General features: G+C 43.0%; 1 protein-coding gene across 6 annotated transcripts in view; it reads right to left on the reverse strand.

Moving 5' to 3' along the window:
- The window catches only part of TRIM33 (tripartite motif containing 33), a 252,287-nt gene that overhangs the window by 50,862 nt on the left and 175,978 nt on the right, over window positions 1-25,447 (reverse strand). For 5 of the 6 annotated variants that reach the window (XM_077481589.1, XM_077481585.1, XM_077481586.1 and 2 more), the window contains exons 9-11: window positions 24,987-25,231; window positions 16,579-16,755; window positions 9,093-9,296 (exon numbers count right to left, since the gene is read on the reverse strand). In XM_077481589.1, the coding sequence (XP_077337715.1) occupies window positions 9,093-9,296; window positions 16,579-16,755; window positions 24,987-25,231 (626 nt within the window). The remainder of the gene's footprint in view (window positions 1-9,092; window positions 9,297-16,578; window positions 16,756-24,986; window positions 25,232-25,447) is intronic. The other variant, XM_077481587.1, reaches the window with a different exon arrangement.

Here is a 25,447-nt window from a genome sequence, read left to right on the forward strand (position 1 = left end):
ATGGGCAGTCAGTATTAATGCATTCCTAAACAGCATTGAAAGAAAGCCATTAGCTACTGTTTGGAATAATTGTTAATGCACTCAGAGGAGCTCATTTTTGTTACTTTATATCTTCTAGAATACCAGCTTTATAAATCTAAAATGCACATAAAAAAACTAAAAGTGCACTCATGTAGGATTTACAGTAGGTCCTTGAGTGAACTGCATTGTGATATGTAGTCATCTCGGGTTATGCACATTTACTTCTCCTTTAAAAAGAAAACTCCAGCCTTTTCACAGATCTTAAAACAGAACCTGTCACAGCTCAGATTATGCAAAAATCAAACTTTTGGCTTTTGGGGACTCTGATTTAACGTATAATTGAAAGCAAAAATTTTTACTTTGTCCCTCCTTGAAGTTGATGCATGTCACAACCATGACAGTGTCCGGCATGCTCTGATGAGAAGATCCCAAAAAGGTATGGTAGCCAACCGAACGTTCCGAAGTTCCAGCATGTCTGACTGGCAGCTTCCACTCCTGATAATCACGTTCCTTGAACTAAACATCTCCCTAGTCCAATAGGCTAGCATTCATCATCAAAGCCCTTCAATTCATTGAAAGGATTATCTCCAGGTATCTGGCATCTGTGTTGTCTGCCATTGCAAAGATGGCCTGGTCTTGCCGCCTTTGCCAGCTTCCACATGTAGGCCAGAATCAAGGGACTCTAGGGCCAGAGGTCCTAATCTTAACCCCTTATAGTGGGATCAGCCTGCAGGACCTTCAGGGACTCAAATCCACTCCCAGCGGTATGACTGCCCTGGTCCTATAATGCAACCTGAACACACGAAAAAAGCTGCCAGCACCAACCACCCCTTCTTTTGTCTGCGGGGTTCAGTCTCTTGGCATTCTGGCCATAATTGACCAATCCAGAAGAAGCCTTTTCCTACCTTAGTAGGGTTGTTCAGAAAAGGCCATTATAATAGGGGACTAAAGCCCACTAAGACTTCAGAAAGACATCTGTAGGTACACTGAACATACGTTAAAACACTAGCCCTGGAGGGGCGTGCCCAAGATGGCGACGTGATCGGTCGCATCTTCCATGAGCTCCGCTGGCCTTACATTTACCCTCTTCCACCGGGACTAAAGCTCTGACTCACCTTCGGTAAGCACCTGGATGAGGCGCAGATCATCCCGCACGCAGTCCGGTAGAGGAAAACGGCTCAGATTCCCCTTGCATGGTGATATCCTGCAGACGTCCCCCACCATAGGCACCCAACCACACTCCGGCCGCAGCCTGCACATGGTAACGCAGACCCTTCTCATGGAGGAACCCGATTCCAGGCCACCATGGTTGGCGGAAGTGATGGCGGACATAGCAACATGCCAAGCGACCCTCACCGCCAAGATAAAAGCGGTGTAAATGGACTTAGGCCTCATGCGCCAGGACCTGGATAAGCTGCGCTCCAGGGTCACGGATACAGAACAGAGGATTGGCCTCATGGAGGATGAAGTGGTGGAATACTCGGCTGCCCTCCGCACCCTCCAGACCAGGGTCAAGGCACTTGAGTACCGTGCGGAAGATGCCGAAAACAGAAACAGGAGAAACATCCTCCGCATCATCTGCTTCCTGGAGGGTTCGGGGGGGGAGGACCCGACCGGATTTGTTGAGGGCATGCTTCGGAATGTTCTCCCCACTGCCCGCTTTTCTCCTCATACAGTGGAGAGAGCTCACCGTGTACTGCCAAGCCGGGCCCTCCCGGGGGACCCCCTAGAACATTTAGTCTCAGAATGTTAAACTTTTGTGACCGGGGTGAAGTTCTCCGCGCCTCCAGAGCACAAGGCGACCTGCGGCTTGATAATGCCAAACTGATATTTCACGATTACTCAGTCGAAACACAGAAACCGAGGAAGGCGTTCGATGCAGTGAAGGCGTTCGATGCAGTGAAGGTAGCGATGAGAGCAAGCGGCATTCGCAACAGCATCCTCTTTCCAGTGCGCCTCCGAGTCCAGGACGGGGAATCTGTCAGTTTCTTTCAATTGCAACGAGATGCCTCAATCTGGATGGACTCCCTGCCGCCCCAGCGCAGACACCCTGCACTGTGGAGTACTTTTTTTTTTTTGCTCTTCATCTGCACTGGGAGGAGGGCACCCTGACAGTCAGTAATCCTGCCTGGGCCCATGACTTTGCTGCCTCCCCCCGACTTGCATTTTCAAGCATGCTGGAGGCCCCAGATTGATTGATCTTACCTCCCCTGCCCTTCTTCTCTTCCCCCAGATGACAATGTCCAAGGGTTATACTTGTCTGGCTGAAGGGAAGCCCGATCTTCCCAGGACAGGCAATTGTTCTTGTTTGTGCCCCCCCCCCCCCCCGATATGGTTTTCACCTCTCACTACTCTGGACTCCAGACATGGGCTGACACCTATGGATTGATAGACGTCTGGAGGTGGCGACATCCTCAATCCAGAGTCTATGCGTGTCATTCAGCAACACACAAAACCATTTCCCGTATTGACCTGATCTTTGCAGAACGGTCTGTTCTACCCAGGATTAAAGAAATCAAGGTACTTCCTAGAGGAATATCAGATCACGTACCCCTCCTCGTGCTAGTAGATGGCCCAGGTTCCCCCACAAACTTTTGAGGCTCTCTAGGTTCTGGATATCGGACCTGGATGTGGACGTAAGATTTAGAGGGGAGATGGAGGGGTACTGGGGGTCCAACTCAGGGTTGGCTGACCCTACGATTGTGTGGGATGCCTTCAAGGCATTCGAGGGGTCAATATCAGCCTATTATAGCCAGGGTTAGGAAGTTAAGGAGGTCTGCCTTGACTAAGGCGGAATCTGCAGCAGCCGCGCAGGACACTCTGTATGCAGGCTCTAGAGATCCCCAACACTACATTCCTTTACAGTCCCTCACCAGGGAGGTTCTTTCCCACCCAACACGCTCACTCAAAAGAAACTCCTCACTCAGTCCCAACGTATTTTCGAGCAGGGGGAGAGGTTGGGTAAATTGCTGGCTTGGCTTTCTAGGGAACAATCAGGAGGGCCTACTATTCCCCACATTTTGGGACCTGGGGGTGATCTCCGGTACACTCCGGAGGAAATTAACGACTCCTTTGTTGCATATTACAAGACGCGCTACTATTCTAGGGTGACCTACAATAGGGACGAACTCTGTACTTACCTTGAGGATGTTGATATTCCCGCCCTCACAGACACACAGAGGGGAACTGGACAAGCCCATAACGAGTGAGATACTTAAGGCACTCAAATCCATGCAGCCTCGTAAAACCCCAGGCCCTGATTGAATACCCATAGAATTCTACAGGCAATATACAGAAGTCCTGACTGCTAGGCTCCATGCAATGATGGCAGGGGCCGCTGAACTGCAGTCCCTTCCGAGCTCTTTGGGTGAGGTGGTCATTGCAGTGATTCCAAAACCAGGAAAGGACCCCTCCCTCTGCTTGTCATACCGCCCTATTTCACTCAAACATTGACTCGAAAATGTTGGCCAAAATCCTTGCCAACAGGCTTAATACGGTAATCATGGCCTTGGTCCATCCAGACCAAATGGGTTTTATGCCAGGCAGAGGCACCGATATTAACATTAGAAAGCTATTTACACACACAGCTGGGGCAGGGGAGGGGGACGAGGCTGCGGCGGGCTCCCTGGACATGGAAAAGGCCTTTGACTGTTGAGTGGAGATATCTATGGGCAGTCCTTTTTAAGTTTGGCTTTGGCCCCAAGTTCCAGCTATGGATCAAGATGCTATACGCCAGTCCCCAAGCCAGGATGTATACCAACGCCTGCCTGTCAGACTCATTTCCCCTCAACCGTGGGCTGTCGTCTGTCCCAGGAGCTTTTTGCAATGGCGGTGGAGCCCCTGGCCGCTTTGATCAGATAGGTGGGTTAGGGGCATCCAAGTGGGAACCATTGAGGAGAAAATCTCCCTCTACGCGGATGATACCCTTCTGTACCTGGCTGACACATCCACATCCCTCCATAGAGCTCTTTCTATCTTTAATTTAGCGAATTTTCAGGTATAAGAATTAATTGGGACAAATCTGTGCTTTTCCCCCTTCACCCCTCGTCCTCTAGGCTATATACCCAGACGCACCTCCAGTGGGTTGAACACAATATCTAGGGATTAAGGTCATTAACGAGATAGAAGACTATGCGAAACAGAATCTGCAACCCCTAATGACACAAGTTGTTGCTAAGTGCACCGCCTGACGAGCCCCCCGCCCCCCTTACACCGGTTGGCAGGGTCAATCTGATAATCGTATTTTTGATTTCTGCCTAAATTTCTTTACTTCTTCAGAAACACACCAGCCCATCTCCCTAAGTTTTTTTAGGCTGTCTGGGCTGGGAGGCCCCCATGTGTAGCGAAGCGCATACTGTACCCCCCCTTTCAAGCGGTGGAGTGGCGCTACCCATCTTTCTACTTTACTATTGGTTTGCCCTACTTGTTACAGTGAGGTGGTGGTTTTCCCAGCCTAGGCTAAACCCAGCAGTCACCCTGGAGGAGGCCATAGTAGGATCTTATGCTGCCCTTAGTAATCTAGTCTTTAGAGGTAGAAGGGCCTGCCTGTCCATTACAGCCCCTATGCAGACCATGGTGAGGATATGGCAGGATGCCAGGGTAATATACAAGAAGCCCAAACACGTTTCTCCCCACATGCTCCTATGGGGGAACCCAATGCTTCTCCACTTTACTTTGCCAGACCCCTTGTGTGGGCACAGAAAGGGATTACAACCATGAAGCACATTACTAGAGACGGGAGCTTGCTGCCTTTCAATGAACTTAGGTCTCTTTACTCAATTCCCAGATCTTGGGAGTTCCACTATTGGCAGTTGAAACATGCATTTAGAGCCCAATTCCCGGTGACCTTAACTTTGGAGTCAGATCCCGTAGAGCGTCTCCTTACCTCCAGTGCTATGGGGAGGCCCCTCTCCTCCCTGTATTTATACCCGACGATGGCATACGACACCAAGCCGACCCGGTCCTTGGGAGAAATGGAAGGATATCCCATCTTTGGATGAGGAAGAGTGGGAAGACTGTCTCCACTTACATTCCCTCGATGATAGCGGCTAGGGACAGATTCATACAGCTAAAATTCCTCCATAGAGCCTACTACATCCCACTGCGCCTAGCCCGAATCTACCCCCAACGTGATTCGGTACATCCTAGGCATGCTCAGGAGCCAGGTTCCTTCTGGCATATGGTATGGTCGTGCCCCAAACTCAACCGTACTGGAGGTCTGTAGTGGATACTTTAACTGAAGTCTGTGTGACCCACATGCCCTTAGACCCCTTGACCAGCCTCCTCAGCCATCTGGAAAAGGTGGCGGGGAACTGTTACTAAGCTTTGTCTGACATTCTCCCTGTTCTATGCAAGGTGGGAAATCCTCCTTAAATGGAAGTCGTCGGAGCCGCCCACGAGAAAAGCCTGGCGTCTTTCAGTCAACACGGTCCTCCCCTTATATAAACTTATCAGAGCAGACCATGTCCAGCAAAGTTCGACAAGATCTGGTCGAGTTGGATAGACTCCAGCGGTTAGGATGGTCTCCATTGAACCGGCACAGAGCAACAGCCCCAGTCACCCAGGGTGGCGGTGGCTCCCCTTCCCTGCCCCTCCGCCCCCTTTTTTTTCTTGACATGTTTCACCCTCAATACATTTTACGCGAGTGGGGGAGTGAGGCTGCCTGCTGATATGCATGAATTCCAGGTAGAAGTTAGGATTGCCTCCTGCCAACTATATTGCATTATTGTTAGCCTTGGCTGGGCACCCGTGTTACGCGGAACCTGCTAAGTATGTTTCTCTTGTTTTCTTTCCTTCTTTGTTTTTTGATCTGTTAGTGTAAAAATGTCTATGCTGATATATTGTAATGCTGATTTGATCTCCAATAAACATCTCTGTTAAAACACAAGCCATAGGTGAGCAGGGATGGGTTATGAGTAGACAGGGAATTCATGCCTTTTCAAGGCCAGTATCCATTCAACTGAATGTGGCAGCATAATCCAAGCAGTCAAATAGGAAGTGACCTGTGTTCTTTTATGTACGATTAAAGCAGTATTAAACCCAAAGAAAAAACACATTGCAGCTTGCCAACTCTTATTTTAAGGCTTTCTTCAATTCTCAACTCGCTATGGGGGGCAGAAGTGTGAGTGTTTATACACATCTGAAATGGCTCAGCCCCAACCCAAACTTCCTCCTCCCCGGATTTTAACAACTGCTGCCTCCATGACCAGTAAGAAGAGAACAGCGGTGCTGCTTTCGGGCACAGTGCTGGATCTCATTTGGGCTCAGGTAAGTATTGAAAAAAGGGGGGTGGGATTAGGGGGTTAATCTTGGAAGAGTTTTTAACTTCATGCAGAGAAAAATATCTTTAGCCTTTACAGCCACCAACTCCCAAGTCCTAAAGGTACCCTTACACAAAAAAGGTAAAGCTGAGCAGGGGAGCCAAAATTAAGCTTGTAATAAGTAAGCCTTCAGAATAGCTCACTTAAAGTATAACTTAACATCTAAATACAGGCGCAGCTCATAAAATTAGACAAACAAAATATTAATGCAATGCATAACAGCAAATCATGCTATTACAGGCGGTCTCCTAGTTACAAACATCCGACTTACAAATGATTCCTACTTACAAAACAGAGGGAGACAACAGGAAGCGAAGGGGAAATCTTTCCCTAGGAAGGGATATTCACTCCTGTAAGTTATTATGGGATGCTTTATCACCAAGGCCTGTTTCCACAACAACCCAAAATTTTCAAAATTCAATTGTCATTGGGACAGAAAAATTAGGTGAAATCTTCTGAACAGGGGCACAGATAGCAAAACAAATGTTACAGGGGTGTTAACCTTTCCCTTGTTATCCAAAAAGCTTTAAAAATTTATTTTTGGCTGGAGCTACACTTAAAAAAATAAAAAAAAAAAAAAAAAAATGTACCTGTTCCGACTTAGAGAGATTCAACTTAAGAACATACCTATAGACCCCCATCTTGTTTGTAACCCGGGGACTGCCTGTATCCCACAGGGTACCATTTTTGGGATTTTTTGTGGTTTACACACTAATGGTTTTTGATAACAGATACAGCGGGTAAAATAAGTATTAAGCACGTTCCCATTTTTCTAGGTAAATATATTTCTTATAGATGCGATTGACATTAAATTTTCACTACGTGTCTAACAACCCATGCTATCCACACATACAAAGACCAAAACAAATAAGTTCAGAAATTAATCTATGTGTAATAAAAAAGAATGACGCAGTGAAAAAGTATTGAACATGCTAACTGAAACTTATTGAATACGTCGTACAAAATCCTTTGTTGGTATTGATAGCTTCATTATGCCTCCTGTACGGAGAAAACGCTTGCACACATTGCTCAGGTGCAATTTTGGCCCATTCTTCTAGTCTTTAAATCTTGAAGGTTTCATGGGAATCTTCTGTGAACTCTGATCTTTAGCTCTTTTCACAGATTTTCTATTGGATTTAAGTCAGGTGATTGGGTCATTCTAGCAGCTGTATGATCATTTTAAAACCAATTGAGCGTTTCCTTGGCTGTGTGTTTGGGATCACAGTCTTGCTGAAATGTCTACCCTTGTTTCATCTTCATGGTAGATGGCATCAGATTTTTTCAAGAATGTCTTGGTACATCTTTACAATCATCCTCCCCTCAATGATATGAAGTTTGCAAGTAGAGTATGCTGAAAAACAGCCCAACTGGGCAGTGCCTTTGGACCCCCAAACATGGTGTGTATTATAGCATCCAGACAGTTCAATTTTAGTCTCATCTGATCAGACTATATTCTCCCAGTATTTCACAGGCTTGTCAAAATACTGTGCAGCAAGTTTTAAAACGAGCTTCAACATGCTTTTTCTTCAGCAATTGAGTCTTACTTGGTGAGCGTGCATACAGGCCATGGCAGTTGAGTGCATTACTTGTTTTCTTTTAAACAATTGTACCTGCTAATTCCAGGTCTTTCTGATGCTCTCCATAAGTGGTTCTTGGCTCTTTCACAACTCTTCTGATAATCCTTTTCACTCCTGTGTCAGAAATCTTGCGGAGCATCCGGTTGTGGCCGGTTTATGGGGAAATGATGTTCTTTGCACTTCTGGATTATGCTTTTATGCCCAGTGCTAACTGGAACATCCAGAAGAAATCCATCTATGAATGGCTGGACACTACCCAGCCTGACACGGTTTTGTTCTGGTTGTGAGACAAGAAGTCTCACAGCCAGAACCCAGTACTGTATGTAGCTGAATTCACATACAGTACATATACAGTGCTTAGACATACTGCATCACTTAGTGAAGAAAATTGTTTGACTCAGTGTGGGTCAAACTATTTAAAGTTTAAAGAATAGAAAAAGTTATACGGAAATAACAGTTTTTCAAAGTAAAACACGAAGATAAATCAATAGTAGTATTAAAAATCCTAGAAATTGGAAATAGAATACCCTTATTGGCAAATTACATAAAATTTCACAACTGATAAAGATACAACCACACCAATTAAAATACTGGATCATCAATAACCGGTTTTTAAATACTTAAGCTGCAAACAATCTAACATAGCCACCAATACCAAAAATATACCACTCCAACAGCATGGCGATAAATCAACCACGTTAGTGAAACCCTGTAGACACTTGTCTCTTAATTGCCCACTAATCATTTCTTGAAGTCTCTTCAACCAAAATAGCATACCCTACAGCAAACCTTCCAACTAAAAATCAACCAAGAATTAACTGTCAAAACCCACTTTTAGCAAGTGTGCAAGAAAACACTTAACGTGTGCGTTGTTTTAAGTGTGCATGTGTGAGACAGACACACTGCATTTACTCTAGTAGTGTACCAAATATGGAACAATCACTGAAAATGGTGATAAAATGACAAAAAGTAGAAATACGCGCAAATAAGGGGGAAAAAAACAGCAAATGGTCAATTTGAATGCCACTAGAGTGTGTGCGGGATGGGATTGCCCGATTTCTAGCTGTAATTTGTAGAAATTCTATCTGGTTCATAAATGGCAAAGAATATAAAGTGATAAGGACTTTGAGACAACTGATGATATGTAGATGATATTTTAAACAAGTGTACTGACCTGTATGGGTGGTATATCTGGTAAAGAGGGAAGATTCTCTGGATTTGTAACAGATGGAATTAATTCTATTGATGTAACAGATGGGCTGGTTGGGCCTCTATTTGCACTTGCCATGGATGCTGTAGTAGGGCTAGTTGGATTGATTGTATTATTATGGATCGAGACAACTGGAAATGGACCTGCATGCCCAGGGTTTGAATGTTGCTGGAGGAAAAGACCAAAAAAAACAAACAGTTATGGGAAAGGCTTGTGCATGTATTGGTATTACTAAGTACACAAATCACAGCAATTAATGCATTATACTTTTATTACTTTTAAGCATCCAATGAGATCAGAATATAATTTCTCTCAGGTTTTCAAAGTCTTCCTTTTCTAAGCAAATTTACTTCTATAAATAGTCTTAGTTATAAATTGGAAAATATTTGGAATAAATCAGTTGTCAAGTGTTAACCATTACAACAGTTAACTATGACAGTGCCTTAACGAGTAGTAAAATGCAGGCAACGTTTGGGATAGCTCAAATACATTTTTAGTGATATTGAAATGACCGCAAGTGAATGGTGGATAAACCTTTAAATATTGTGCTCATTTTGTGCCAAACAATTTCAGGTAAAACAGTTTGTCCAGTCTACCCGCACTGCATGATTTTCAACCATTTTAACCAACACAGCAAGCGAACAATCTGTTGAGCTACAAAATAATCAAAAAATCATTTTGGGCTTACCTTATCAGAGAACACAGTAAAGGAACTATGTATTCATACATTGTGGGTTATAGGCACGTACCTTGAGGGGATTGGACACTGGGAAGCCTTGAAGGACATGATACCCCCCCCCCTCCTCCCCCCATGACACCTCCCCTATAACCCTACTGTATTCCACCAATCCTCAGTTTTGAAGCAAGCAGTGCTGAGAAAAACAAAAGGGGGAGCACAATTGGGATGGTTGTCATCCTGAACCCCCAAAAAATTGAATTTACGGGCAAGTCAACTTTCCTCTTATTTAAATCATACAGGACTGGTATAATATTCATAGAATGTTCTGAAACAAAGCGATCAAATACAACAAGGCTAACAGAACCGTCAAAGGCCTCAAAAACACACCACGAGTCAAAGACGCAAGTTCAGGGTGCAGAAGAACCCTGAGGCCAAAAACTGCATCCGGAGAAGAGTGGACATCCACCTGGTAAAAATGAAAAAGGTATGAATAACCAGGTGGCAGCCTTACACAGTTAGGCAACAGAGGCCTGGCGCTTAAAAGCTCAGGACACGTCTACAGATCTGGTGGCGTGGGCGCACAACAGTGCATGAGAAAGTTTTTAAGGACATAAGCTCTTGTAACCAAGTTACTGATCCAGAGCGCAATATGGATTTTTCAGCAGGGTGCCTCTTGCAAGTTTCCAAAGAAAATAAACAGGGAAGGAGTTATTCTAATAAAAAGCAGTAGCTTTTAGGTACATACTAATGGCTGACTACACCAAGGCAATATAGAAATAATTCTTTGGATAATTAAAAGCTGGGAACAAGGATGGCAGGACAATGTCCTCATTGGGATGGAACACTAAAACCACCTTTGGAAGAAAGTTGGGCGCATAAAACAATCTTGCTGTTGTAAAGTATGAGGAAAAGTTATTTGCAGGAATGGGAGGCAAGCAGAAATGTCTGACAGACGTGAATGCTACCAAAAATGAATTATAAAAAATGTAGAGGCATTTATGAAAGCACAAGGCCAATACCTACCCCTTTTAGGGTGCTAAGAGCTAGATACAACAGATATTCCTGGATGTGGCTTTTGTTTTCAGTAGGCTATTAATTACACACTCTGGAATTCCTCTATTCTTGATAACTTGGGTTTCAACAGCCATGTGGTTAAAGACATGGACTTAAACATGGTGGAAGAGATAGCCTTGAGCTAGCAAATCTGGCCTGTTGGGAAGAGGATAGGGATCATCTGCTAGAAGTCTAAGTAAAATCGGTGTATCAGGTTCTTCTGGGCCAGTTTGGTGCAAGTAGAATTAACATTTACCTCTACCTATCTCTGTATGTCTACCTTCTGTAGAGCAGAGGCGGCATAATTAACAGTGGAGGGAAGGCATAAATTAGTCTGAATTGAGACCTGTGGATAAGAAGAGCATCCAAGGCCACATCTAGAGGATCCCTGGTACTGGTGACAAATTGAGGTAGTTTGATGTATTTTGGAGGCTAGGATGTCCACATTCAAAATTCCTCATTTTTGGAATATTAGACTGCACATATCTGGATGAAGAGACTATTGTTCTTGGTCTAAGCAATTGCAGCCAAGGAAACCCACCTGCCAGTTGTCCACTCATAGGATGTGGACAGCGAGTTTCTGTTTATGCGAGAATCTGATTGCTCCTTGATACAAGTTGCTGTTGTGCCATTTTCTCTGACAGTATCCAAATTGAGTGTCTCTTTAGAATGGGAGTCAGGTGCTACAGGGGCAACCTGACTGATTTGAGCTCCAAGACATTGATAGAGAGATAAGTTTCCTCTTGGCCATGTTCTGACTGCCAAGGATTGGAAGACTCCGTCCCAGACTTGTGTCTGTAGTTAGAACTGAAAGATTTTTCCCACTGTTCAAGCTTTAGTGGTGATCCACCAGGACAAGAGAATTCTTGCTTGGCTGGATAGGCGTATGGGTAATCCAGGGAGAGAGATAGCTTTTTTTCATGCTGACAAAACATTTAGTTGGAGTGCATGAGTGGGATTTGATGAAGGTACTGCCATGAAGTAGAGCTGCACGATTGTCAAGAATCGTTCTTGCGATCTTGACTAAAGTGTTACCAGATTCTTTCTATGCAAAGAATTCTCTCTACTCTTCCGAAGCCACAGCCATCAAAAGAAAGGAAGGAAAACAACAGGCAGTCTGCCAAGAAGCAACACATTCCTTATCAGCTGAACTTAAGTATAAACATTCTAACAATTTGTCAATGGAATAGACTTGGTGTGTAAGTGAAAAATGTTTAACCACGAAACCTTTCTCTGACATTTGTTGGTTTTAAGTTAAAATAATTTTTTTTGCTAGAAAATTACTTAGAACCCCCGAACATTACATTTTTTTTTTTTAGTAGACACCCTAGAGAATAAAAATGGCGGTTGTTGCAATATTTTATGTCACTATTTGCACAGCGGTCTTTCAAATGCAATTTTTTTTTTTAAATACTTTAATGAATAAAACCCCAAAAAAAAACAAAGTCCTTTTTTTGTATAATGTGAAAGATTTTACATTGCGAGAATCGTGATCTTTTTATTCTAAGCAAAAAAAAAAATTGTGATTCTCATTTTGGCCAGAATCGTGCAGCTCTACTATGAAGGTGACCATTAGAACCAGAACACTCATAGAAAATTTAATTGAGGGATTTCTCTCGCATCTCCGCTGGTCAGCGTGCACTCTGAAGAGAAAACGCTCTTCTGAAGATAGACTTTCTTGGGATTTATTAAAGATCAGACCTAGTATTCTAGGCACAGAGAAGGCAGCAGAACAGGTTTCTTGAAATTGATCACTTGGCCAAAGGCCTGGAACATCTGAATTGCCTTTCGGACATATGCTGAGAGTTGCAAGGGAGATGGTAGTGATGATAGCTTGTCCCTTGAATGCCCTGAGCAAGCACAGGTGCCAAGATCTTTGTGCACACTCTGGAGTCAGAAAATAGGTCAAAGGGAAATTCAACAACTTGGAAGTGGTTGTCTTGGCAATGAAAAATGCAGAAAGCGCTGATGAGGTGGGTAAATGGGAACACGGATGCATCTTGGATGTCCACAGATGCCATGAATTCCCCTCGTCTCAAAGAGGCAATTGCCAACCTTGCGAATTACATGTCAAATTTAGAAATTTGTTGAGTGATTTTAAACCAAGACAGAACTAATACCGCGTTGGGTTTTGGTACCATAAACAGGTTTGAATGAAATCCACTGAACCAGTGGTGGTATTGATACAACTCCCTGGGACAAGCGGCGGTTTAGGGCATTCTGCAAATGACTGCCTCTGGGCAGTTTTTAGTAAATATGAAAGAAAGCAGTGAGATGGTAGTTTTGAACTCTTACATTATGCTCCTTTGAAACCACCGCTTGAACCCATAGGTCTGGGATGTTTATGTTCCAGAAGGAAGCAAACAGACATCCCCCACATTTGGAAGCAAGGGTACTGCTTCAATTTGAGCAGGTCTTTGAAGAAGGCTTGGTGGTCTTTCTGGGCCAACTCTGTGCCGAAAGGAAGGAACTTCAGTTTTGAAGTTGAAGCATGATTAGTGTGAAGGTGTTCTGAGTTTAGATGAGCTACGGGCTCTTGAGAAGGGTGAATTTTGGACTGTCTCACGAGGAAATAAAACCCTCCCACATGTGACTTTGATGAATTGGTCAGGTGCCTTAATGGACATCTTTGGAAGGGCATACATTTTTAGGTGCCTTTTACCAACAGCTTATGTTTTTCAAGTCATTAGACAAAAAAGATTCTGCACAAATTAAGGAAGATTTTAGGCATTCAGGACATGTGTCTAAAAATGTTGCATCTACAGAAAAAAACAAAAAAATAAAAAAAAACAGAAGGGAACTGTTGTAATTGCTCTGTAAAAGCATAATCCTGGAAAACATTGTCATGCTAGTTATTTATTGTCCTAGTCTAGTTGGCTGCAGTTTGACATACAGAAATCAGCAGTGAGAGCAGGTTGCAGAGGTGGGCCTGCCAGGTTAGAGAACTTTTAAGAGCTTCTCAAATTTTCTATCAGCAGAATCTTTGAAAAAAAAAAAAGAACATCTTTACTACACGCTGCAGCGTGTTTGCACACCCCACATGCAGAGCCCGCCAGGAAGTTGACGCAGGCAGTGAGACATTGTCCCTGTGTGAGGCTGCAGAGATTGGGAAATGTCTCACTGCCTGCGATTAGCACAGCGCTGGCTTCCCGGGGTGTGCGAACACGTCAGAGCTCATCCTTACTGAAGATGCTTGTTTAAGGCAGATATGGCACGATCAACTACAAGAACAGTCCATTTCTATGCAAACTCTTTTTCCACTGGATAGAGTTCAGCAAAGATTTGAGGTAGTAAAAATCATTTCAAACTGCACATTCTGTTCACGGATGTTTTGCAAGTTTTGTAGGCTTTTCCCCAAAAAGGGTTAAGGCAGAGATGGAGAAGAGTCAATTAGCACAATGCCAAAGATTTTGCAGACAGAGGCAATGAGCTTTTTTAATGTTAGCAAGCATGTTGTGTGAAGCTCCTGTTCAATATAGTGCTTCTGAAGCTTCTTTCAATAATGCCTCAATGTTCTCTTCATTCCCTTCTGATTCTGCATCCTCTAGGACCAGCTTTTTTAGAGTCTGGTTCCAACTGGAGTAGAAGAGGGTGTTTCTGAGCCTTGAACAAAGATGCCTATATTAGGTCAATAATTTACCCAAGAAATTGTGACAGATGGCGAAAATTCGGCTTTGTCAAGTGGGATGCTTGCTGTATGCCTGAAATAGCTAAAATTTGATTTGGAGGCCGATCTTAGAAATGGTTCTTTCTCCAGTGAGAGACACAGTCACTATGAAGTTGAGCAGACTTCAGTAGTGTGAATATCCACCTGTGATTTTAAATTGCCTCCATTTAGCCTGGTCTCTGCCATACCTACAAATGAGGATAATTCCCTGTGGGGTACTCATGGAGTAGTGTGCGGGAGATGAGTAAAGTGTCTGATATGCAATAACCCGTTTGTAGACCCGTTCTGCAACAAATCCTCGTTGCAAAACAGTGGAAAGTGCTTGAATAATTTAGAAAGGTTTTAGGAGGAAGTGGTGTTAAGTGTGTCACCAGTGGTGTGATGCAACAAATACCTGGACTTCCATCTGAGACTGAGCAATGAGCGGTTGAATTGTAGTGCCAAGTATGAAGCGTTTGCACTGTAATGTGAACATAATCCAAACCTAGCCTCATTTATACTGTAAATGTCAGACTTACCTGTCAAGGATGCAGGGCTGCATATAAAATCTAGGCTTTGCCTGTTACAGTGGGCATTCCCCCACAAGGGGTCTTCAGGGACTGGGTTCCAAAGTGATTGACCATGGCCCTGGCCCTTTAAAATACCCTGAGGCCAACTCTACATTACAAGCTGTCCCCATTTTGTGGATTCTGTGTATGGCTCCCAAGGTTTAACAGAGGTTGCATTGATCCGGAACGTTACTTCTAGAAGACGCAGAGTTGGATGAAGAGTTTTAAGGGAAAAAAAAAAAAAAAAAAAAAAAAGAAAAACTAAAAAACACAAACTAGTGAAGCTGATTTCTTCACAGAAAAAGAGGTCCACGACCTCCAGACAACAGCAAAAAAAAAAAAAAAGTGAGGATTTGCAGCTTGGAGTAAGGTTATAAAGGAGGCAGAAGGGTGTAAGAGCTGTAAAGGCAAAAGGTTCTTAATCTTAATGCATTCTATTCATTAGGATAAAAAGCCTTGTGTGTAGCAGCCTCCCCAGCGATTTCCACTAGTCCCTCGGCTATCCGAGACTCTCCCTCCTGATTGGCTGAGACACAGTAGAGGCACCATTGCTATCAGTGTTAATTTTGGCAGCAAATTTAGTTTTAGTCTTAGGACTAAAAATGGCATTTTAGTTTTAGCCCCATTTTAGTCTTCTGCAATTGATTTAGTCGTATTTAGTCGACTAAATCTCCAGTACATTTTAGTCTAAAATCTAATGGGTGTAATTAAAGCATTAGTTAACATTTCTCTACAAATTTCCAACCTCATTCTATACTGATGGGGTGAAAAATCTCATGTTATTTTTTAATTTACTGCAGTATGAACATGCACTACAGACCAGTGTTAATTTTGAAGTCAAATTTCAATTTAGTTTTAGTCTTGACTAAAATGCCATTTTAGTTTTACTCCCATTTACTCTTCTGACTTAAATGCCATTTTAGTAGTATTTTAGTTGACTAAAATAGTACTCATTTAGTTGACTAAAATGTTTTGCCATTTTAGTTGACATAATTAACACTTATTGCTACACATAGCATTTTATATATACACATCTATTCCAAACAAACGTGAAAAAGGTTTTATTTTATTAACGTTTTAGGTATGCTGAGTGAATTTGAGCAAAAACATAGTGGGGATTCCAATATTTTACTGCAAAAGTGGAAACACATTAAACATGTTTTTGGTGTATGGAGTAGTAAGATTGTGCTGAACAAAGGTTAGTACATGCATGAAAGGTAGTGGCATTCATCATAAGAAACCAAGGATTCCTGCACCCATGTGATATAAAATAGACCATTGTTTTTGCATGTAGTAATCTCAGTGATGGAGACCAAGGGTGAGCAAAGTTTTCACAAAAAATCTTGCGTTTTAAAAACTAGCTCCAGTAAAAGGGTTACTAATAATTGACTATCAAACTGCCCACATCTATCTATGTAAACTAGTGATCTCTCACCAAGAGTCCAACACATGTAAAAAAAAATTGAGCGATAAAAATAATGGGTCTATAATTCCTTTGTTTACCTGTCTTTGGAGATGAGGTTGCATCATTGAGTACTGAGGTCCATTGTGGCGAGGTACACCTGGCATTCGGTTAGCATTTTGAGCAGCATTTTGTGCCATTCTCATCTGATGAGCTTGGAAAGGTACGCAATTCATGTTATTCCTCTGCATTGCTTGCATGCTGATCAACCTTGGGGGCTGCAAAATTTTCAGGTAGAGTAATTTATAAACACTGGATTTGATAATTCTTTATAAAGTCCACGCTATATAACAGTAAAGTCAGATAACCCTGACCATCATAATTACATGAGAGACTCACTACAGATGCTCTCCCAAGAAAGCAGAGAAAAATAAAGGGTTTCTTTATATTTGCCATATTTGTTATGAGGGCACTCATACAGGTAGTATGCTTCTAAGCCAGGTTGTGCAGGTCCATAGAGATGCACAGCGCAGCCCCATACTCCACACCCTACTCAAAAGATTTGATTGGCAGCAGGAGCCAATAGTTCCTGCTGCCGTCAAAACCTAAAACAGGATTTTTAAAAACTTGCCTGTAAAATCCTTATCTTTGAAGTACATCTGGGGACAGTGCCATAGTAGTTACTATGCGGCTTATAGGCCACCTTCAGGTGATGGACACTTGAGTTCCTCAGTTTTGTAACCAAGCAATATATGTGTGTACCAAAGAAGGGAGGGACCTCTGTGTCCCCAGATGAACTTCAAAGAAAAGTATTTTACAGGTAAGGTGTTTTAAAAATCCTGTTTTCTTTCATACAACAGGTGACACAAGCCATAGTAGTTACTATGTGGGATGTTCCATAGCAATGGCAACTGAAGGGAGTGAGACAACAAAAAAGGTAGGGCATTGAGACTAGAGAACTCGTACTGCAGCCTGCAGTACACTACGCCCAAAGGCAATATCCTCATGACCTTCTACATAGATTTGATAGAATAAGGTAAATGTATGGACTGAAGACAACGTTCTGGTGGAGTGCGCTTTAACGTGAAAAGGAGGAATTTTCTTCTTTAGACCATAAGCTTGAACAATCACTTGACAAATCCATTTGGAAAAATAGTAGATTTTGATGCTGCCTGTCCTCTTTTTGGACCTTCTGGCAGTACAAAACCTATGTTTTGCAAAACTGAGCAGTCTCCTTTAAATAGACCTTGAGCGCTCTTACTACATCAAGGGAATGTAGTGACTTCTCTTACCTAGATCGAGGCTCTGGGAAAAAAGGAAGGCAGAATATCCTAGTTTAAATGAAAACCTGTCGCTACCTTTGGTAGGAATTCAGAATGAGCCTGTAATACTACCTTATCCCTTAAGCATAATCAAATATGGCTCTTTACAAGACAGAGCCAATTCAGATACCCTTCGGACAGTGGATGGCAACCAAAAAGATTATTTTTCTCGTCAAAAGAACCAAGGGAATATCCCGTAAAGGCTGTTTCTGTAAAGCTGACAAGACTAAATTCAAATCCCAAGGATTCAGGGGCACCCTCACGGGAGGATTCATTTGCATTACCCCCTGAATAAACCTACGTACCAGACAGTGAGAAGCAAGAAGCCGTCAAAAGAATACTGATAAGGCCGAGACCTGGCCCTTGATAGTACTCAAGGCCAGCTTCATTTCCAATCCCATTTGCAGGAATTCAAGGATCCTACCTAGGACATTCCCTGGATCCACACCAGGAGACATGCCTTCCAGACTATAGTATATGACTCTGGAGGCCGGCTTCCTAGCATTAACCAAAGTAGACACTACTGAATGAGACAACCCACGGTCGTGGGTTTCAATACCCAAACCGTTAAATATAGCGCTTATAAGGTAGGATGGACGGACCTTGTGCAATCTTTATGATCTCGGCAAACCAAGATCTTCTGGGCCATGCTGGAGCCACCAGAATCACCTCCTTCCGTTCCTGCTTGATCCTGCGAAGGCGGCACAGAAGCAGGGAAAAAGCATAGATTAGTGAAAACGGTTACCATGGAAAGACCAAGGAGTCTGTTCCGCATGCCAGCGGATCCCTCGTCCTCGACACAAAGTTGTCAACCTTGTTGTTGCATCTGGACACTAACAGATCTATGTCTGGAACACCCCATTTTTGACATAGTGACAGAAAGATGTCGGGGTGAAGGGACCGTTCTCCAGGAAACAATTGATGGGGACTCAAGTAGTCTGTCTGCCAATTTTCTATCCCCGGAATGAAAATCTGATAGGCAAGGAATGTTGAATTCTGCCCAAGCTAGAACATGATTGACCTCTTTTTGGGCTGTACGACTTCTCGTGCCCCCTTTGTGATTGATGTAGGCCACAGCCATCGCATTGCTGGATTAAATCCCAACAGGACAATTTCGTAGTCTGTCCAGGCCTCTAGGGCCAGACGTAGTGCCCGAATCTCTAGAATACTGATGGGCAAGGTCCTTTCTGACTTGGACCACTTTCCCTGGACAGATGCTTCTTCCAGGACTGCTACCCAGCCTAGAAGGCTGGCATCCATTGTTACAACTTTCCAGTATACTGGTAGAAAGGATTTCCCCTGTTGAAGGTTGCTGGATATCAACCAATTGAGGCTCTGCTGCACCTCGGGGGGATAAGTGCATTGGAAAGTCCAAAGCCTGGACTTTGTTCCAGGCCGACAGAATGGTGTTTTGCAGCAGTCTTGAATGAAACTGCGCATAAGGAACGGCCTTGGAGGCGGCCACCATCTTTCCTAACAATTTCATGCACATCTGAATGGAAGGATTTCTCTGTTTTAACAATTCGAATCAGTTCCTTTATGGAGCAGAGTCCTGCCAGGGGTAAGAATACCTTCTTTTGAACGGCATCTATGATCAGCCCCAAGTACCGTAATCTCCTTGACGGTTTTAAGGAGGAATTTTCTAGGTTGAAAATCCAGCCTAGGAATTCCAGGTAGTTTACAGCTGAGATTAAACTTTGGTTTAAACCGGTGACTGATCTAAAAGCAGATCATCTAGATAGGCTAGAATTGTTATACCCTGAGCCCTTAACACGGCTAAAGGAGGCGCCAGGATCTTTGTGAACACACGCAGTGCGGTGGCTAGACTAAACGGCAGAGCCACAAACCGAAAATGCAGATTTTCTACCTTGAAGCGTAGAAACTTCTGATGAGCAGGAAATATTGGCACATGGAGATATGCATCTTTGATATTGATGCCAAAAATTCCCCTCCTTGTAGAATAGAGACAACCGATCGGATTGACTCCATGCGAAAGAAAGATATTCAAGTGTGAATTCAGATCCTTGAGATCTAGGGTGGGCCTTACCTCCCCGTTTGGTATTGTAACCGTGAAGAGGTTTGAATAAAACCCTGGTCTTCTGTGTACATGATATCTTCATACCACACATGTGGGCCTATATATAAAATATATAAAAAATATAAATAAAAATATATATGTCTAATTCCGATTATGTTGGGATTTCCATCACAGGCGTGGCTTACCATACAGGCAGGCTGCCTACGTTTGCACCTACTTCCTACAATCTTTGTGGGGCATAGGGTTTTTGTCGTGTGACCGCTCGTGAGCCGCGCCTCTGGGCTTCCGACCCTCACCCCACTGCTGGATTCTGTGGCGAGATGTATGGACCATGTACCTTCTTTAATTTGTGAGGGACGTCTAAGCATGAACCTGGGTAAACTCCACCATTAAGCACTATAATTTACATGAACCTCTCGGCAATACTATACTGGGTAACTACACTAACAAATTTAGAATATGTTTAATACTAATACTATTCGATAGATTTATTAAGTTTTATCTTGTCTCTCTATCAACAGACTATCTCTGAAGAAGACCCTAGTGGTTGAAACGCGTTAGAACTATAAAAAATTTATTTTTGCTGTTACTAATTTTATACAGTATATTTATAGTTAGGTCTGCTTAGTGTATGCCCATTGATGTCATTGTAATTTTTGTATATACAAGCTTGGTTCTATCTATTTTTTGTTTTAAATGCCTGGGTGAAGCTCATGTTTTTACCATACAATAAAATAATCTTTTTTTATATTATGCTACGCTTATTGTTTATTGCTGCCTAAAAATCCCGTTGGTGGGGGAATTTGTTTTATTTTTCTGATTTATAGGGGTGAGCAGCACCCTTCTTGCTCTTGTCAGCAGTGTGTTCTTTCCAATATTACTGGTCTTCTGTGGGAACCTCGGATATCACCTTCTGGGACAAGAGATGATCCAGAGCTAAAAACACCTTTTTCCTTTATCTCTGGGAACATTTTAATAAAAAAAAAAAAAATGGAGAGACGGGAATTCTCGTAACTTTAGTTCGTAACCTAGAGAAATTGAGGAAGCCACCCATCTGTTTTGACAATGTTTCCTGCCAGATCTCTGAAAATTGTAGAAGCCTCCCCCCCACCCGAGCAAGCAGGGGCGCCCCTTCATAAGGGGGGGCTTTAGTCTTTTGCTTTGCGGGCTTCCTGCCTCAGGTCCTCTTGGCCCTGGGACTGCCCGAGGTCTTCCTCTTGAGTGTGACAGTATCGGCCGTCGAGACTGTCTGGAGGCAGATGCATCTGGCATTGGTGAAGGTGCACGTTTAAAAAGGAAAAATGCTTAAACTTCTTCACTGGTAAAATAACTTTTCCCATTAGAAACCCTTTGGATATATCTAAATCGTCTCCAAACAACCGTTCACCATGAAATGGGAAACTGGCCAAGAGCTTTTTACATGGTGCTACGGCTGACCAATTTTTCAACCATAGGACTCTGCACGTATGTACCAGTCCTAGCATAAGCCGTGAGGCTTGAATAATAGAATATTTCATAGCATCCACCATAAAAGAGTGCTTCTGATCAGGAATAGTCTTAAGTATCTCCACAAGCTTGTCCTTTAGGGACTGAGATACTCCAATCGCCGCAAAAGCCAGCTGCACCACTGAACTTGCAAGAGCAATGTTGTTTTTAATCACTTAAGGACCGCCTCACGCCGATATAAGTCGGCAAAATGGCACGGCTGGGCACAAGCACATACAGGCATGTTGCTTTTTAAGTGCCCAGCCGTGGGTCACGTGCTGCAATCGGGTCACCGAGCTGAAGAATGGGGAGAGGTAAGTGTAAACAAACCTTTCCTCGTGCTTCCTGGTGAGCCTGTCACTGATAGTCTGTTCCCTGTCATAGGGAAAGACGATTAGTGGCCTCACACACCAAGCCACGGCCCCTACAAAACTTGCACTCAACTCCTACACTGCCCCCTAGTGGTTAACCCCTTCACTGCCAGTGAATTTTTTACAGTAATTGGTGCATTTTTAATTGCACTGATCGCTGTATTAATGCCAATGGTTCCAAAAATGTGTCAAAATTGTCCGACGTGTCCGCCATGTCGCAGTCACAATAATAATAAAAAAAAAAGGGACATAAAACGATCCCCTATTTTGTAGACGATATAACTTTTGCGCAACCCAATCACTTATTGCGATATTTTTACCAAACATATGTAGAATACGTAACGGCCTAAACAGAGGGGAAAAAATGTTTTTATATATTTTGGGGGATATTATAGCAAAAAGTAAAAACTATTGAATTTTTTTCCAAATTTTCGCTCTAGTTTTGTTTATAGCGCAAAAAATAAACAGAGGTGATCAAATACCACCAAAAGAAAGCTCTATTTGGGGGAAAAAAAAGAAAAAAAAAAGGACGCCAATTTTGTTTGGGAGCCACGTCGCACAAACGCGCAATTGTCAGTTAAAGCTTGGTCCTTTAGCTGCAAAATGGTCCGGGGCTTAAGTGGTTAAAAAAATTCCAACTTTTAATCTGTTGGATCCTTCAACATTAGCGCATTGTCTACAGGACAAGTAAGGTTTTTATTTACCAAGGATATCGCCGCATTGCTTGCTGGAACCTCCCCATTTCTTATAGAATTCCTCCTCCATTGGAGGAAGTATGGAAAACTTTTTTGGAGGAAAAAAACTGCTTATCTGGGTGTTCTCATTCAGAATACATCAGCTTTTTTAGCCATGAATGGATAGGAAAGGCATTCCTAGTTTGGGAAGGCTTTAGTGATCCCAAACCAGAGGTGTGCTCATCAATAGACTGCCCTACAGGCAGCAAAAAAGTTGAGCGAACCAACTTAGTAAGGACCAGCATTCTCTCTTTTGAGACTGCTCCCTCCATATTAAGATCCTGGAAAGAAGAGATATCAGCTTCTTCCTGATCCTTTGGAAGAACTTCCTGATCCCCTGCCCCTTGCTCCTCAGTATGAGGGTCCTGAGTACTGGATAGGAATCTGCTACACTTGGACAAACTATGGAAAGCGACCATAGCATCAAACTTCTGTTCCAAACTTAAAATGGTAATAGAAAAAACCTCCTGAGTAATAAATATAGGGGCTGAAGTGTCCAGCGCTGATGCAACACCAGCCACCCTGACGCCTCACTCTGACCGGCCGCATCACTCTGAGGAGTATAATATTTTGGTGGAAATTGATTTAGGTTGTCGTAAAACAATCAATCCTTTAGAACCCTTTGGAGGTGTTCATTGTCCCCCTTCCACTCATAGCCTGATTCACAAAGCAGAGGCACTACCAGAAGGAATGCATACATTGCTAGGGCTATAGTCCAGCCAAAGGAAATGCCTGCGTCACCAAATCCGATAATGGCCACCTCCTTGCTCGTGTCCCTCCACAGGCTGCAACAGCACATAGTGGGCTTTTAAAAACTTGCCTCCACGTGCACCTGGCATCGGAGAATGCAGACGGCATTGAGCCCCACCCCCGCGTTGCCTGTGGCCCCACCCCCTATTTAAAAAAGAAAGGCTTGGTGGGGGGAGGGGGCTAGAAGACACAGATCGCACCCCCTTTTTTTCAAAACGAATCCTATACCTGCATGGGGGGGGGGGGGGGGGCAATAGGCAGGGAGACTACACCCCCCCCCCCCCCGGCTTACCGGAGGATCTGCTGCTCGGCTGGAGGAGGAAGTATTCAGCTCCTGACACAGCGCAACTTCCAGGCGGTGAGTGCTCAATACAGCCCTCAGTGTTGACACATAGGCATGACATTAGTTTTAAATGAGGCATTCATAAGAAAATTAAAAATATTTCTTAGAAAATTACCTTTTCCACCACAGGGTTTTCTGTGGTAAACCAACAGACCCAATCTTCACCCTTCACAGTGGGTTCCATTAAACCTTCAGAAGCTGGGGATCCTTGAGGAAACACACAATCCTGGACCTGTAACAGCACCCCGCCAGTAAAACTTTATGGCGTTACTACCAAAAAGTACTGGATCCCGGGGTCCAGCTCTCTAAAAATAGAAGCATTCACAGGCAAAACCTTGTTTCTTAGGATAGGTGGCCTATAACCCACATAGTAACTACTATGGCTCTGTGTCCCCTGATGTATGAAAAGAAAGATGCTGTAAACAGGACAGCGCTGGATAGAGAGAAGGCTCAGGTAAGACAAATTGCATGCAGGCGGAGGAAGCCAAGCAGTTCCTCATCCTATACAGATCTCTCACCAAAAGAGTCCCTGAATCATGTTTAAAAAAAAAAAAAAAAAAAAAAAGTGTCAGATGAACATTCCAGCAACTACCAAAAACTGAAATAGCAGTTATAGGACTGGCTATTTAATCCAGCCCAGTTATACTTTTCTGAAGTTGTACCACAATTTGTTTTTGTATTAGCACTCAGTACACCCATGTATATTGACATTCAGACTTGGACAGGAAATGGTAGCATTGTAAGCCTTGGACTTTGGTATTCCACAGTGATGTGACCCTACTTTATGAAGCTTGCTTTATGGAGATTAATATCAACTAGCTGTTGGTACTTTAGCATGCAAGGCATTTCTTCTCGGACTCATGAGTCTACAATAAACTTTGTATTTGAGGAGCACAAATGACTAGCGCATTTTTTATACATAATGGAACCATTTCCTTGCAACAAGCGACCTACATACAAAGGGCTGATGCCAAGATGTGAATTCTATGGACAACCAAACAGTAGCAAAGGCAATAAACTCAGGAAACTATGAGATAAGAAGCAGAGGCTCTTGAAATACATCCAAATGTTTTTTTTTTTTTTTAAACTGAGCTGCGAGATGCAATATTTGACTTTAATAAAGGAATATCAACCCATAAACTATGTTTTACAGTAAACCCTTTTCTCTAGAGTGACTTTTGGCTTTAATAGGTAGAGGAAAACTGTTGGCAATTTCAGCACAGATAAATAATTCCAAAAAAAAAAAAAAAAGTCAATTATGAAGTACAGTACTTTAGAGGATTCAATAGCCGCATGAAAGGATACTTAAGTATGGAAATGTGTTATAACTTTGATGTCTACTTTACTCCATTAGCTGTACTATATTTTTCATTCAAGATAAATACAAAAGACCACAAAAGGACTACTAAAATAACAGCGTTTCTGTTTTTCAAACATGCGAGTCATAACCATGCCATTCTACTTGCCTGCTGATGCATAACTTGAGGGCCAGATGGCCTTTGATGTGGTGCAGGTGGCTGGACCATTCTCATTTGCTGAAGCTGCTGGTGTTTTTGAGCATACACCTGCTGCTGCATATGCTGGAGACGGAGTTGTGCTAGGTTAATTTGTGCAGGGGCTTTATTTACATGGTTTGTTCCTTGGGGATTTTGGCCAACCACTACATTAGGTGAATATCCCGTAGTTGGCTTATTTTCAACAATAAGATTACCTGTTGAAAAAAAATAAAAAAATAAATAGCAACGTTAGACAGAAGCTTGTAAATAACGTTTTACTTTTACGAGTTATACTTTGAGGCAGTAAAAACAACAATCTACACATTTTATCCGCCTGGGGCTAAGGCTGATGGGACATGGTGACTCTGCTGTTAGTGGCAAAATGCCTGTGGCAGAATTGCTATAAAAGGCTTTATGCTCCTATGGAATTG

This window comes from Lithobates pipiens, unplaced genomic scaffold, assembly GCF_037356315.1.
Source record: "Lithobates pipiens isolate NorthernLeopardFrog02 unplaced genomic scaffold, aLitPip1_a1.2 Scaffold_16, whole genome shotgun sequence".
Lineage (NCBI taxonomy): Eukaryota > Metazoa > Chordata > Amphibia > Anura > Ranidae > Lithobates > Lithobates pipiens.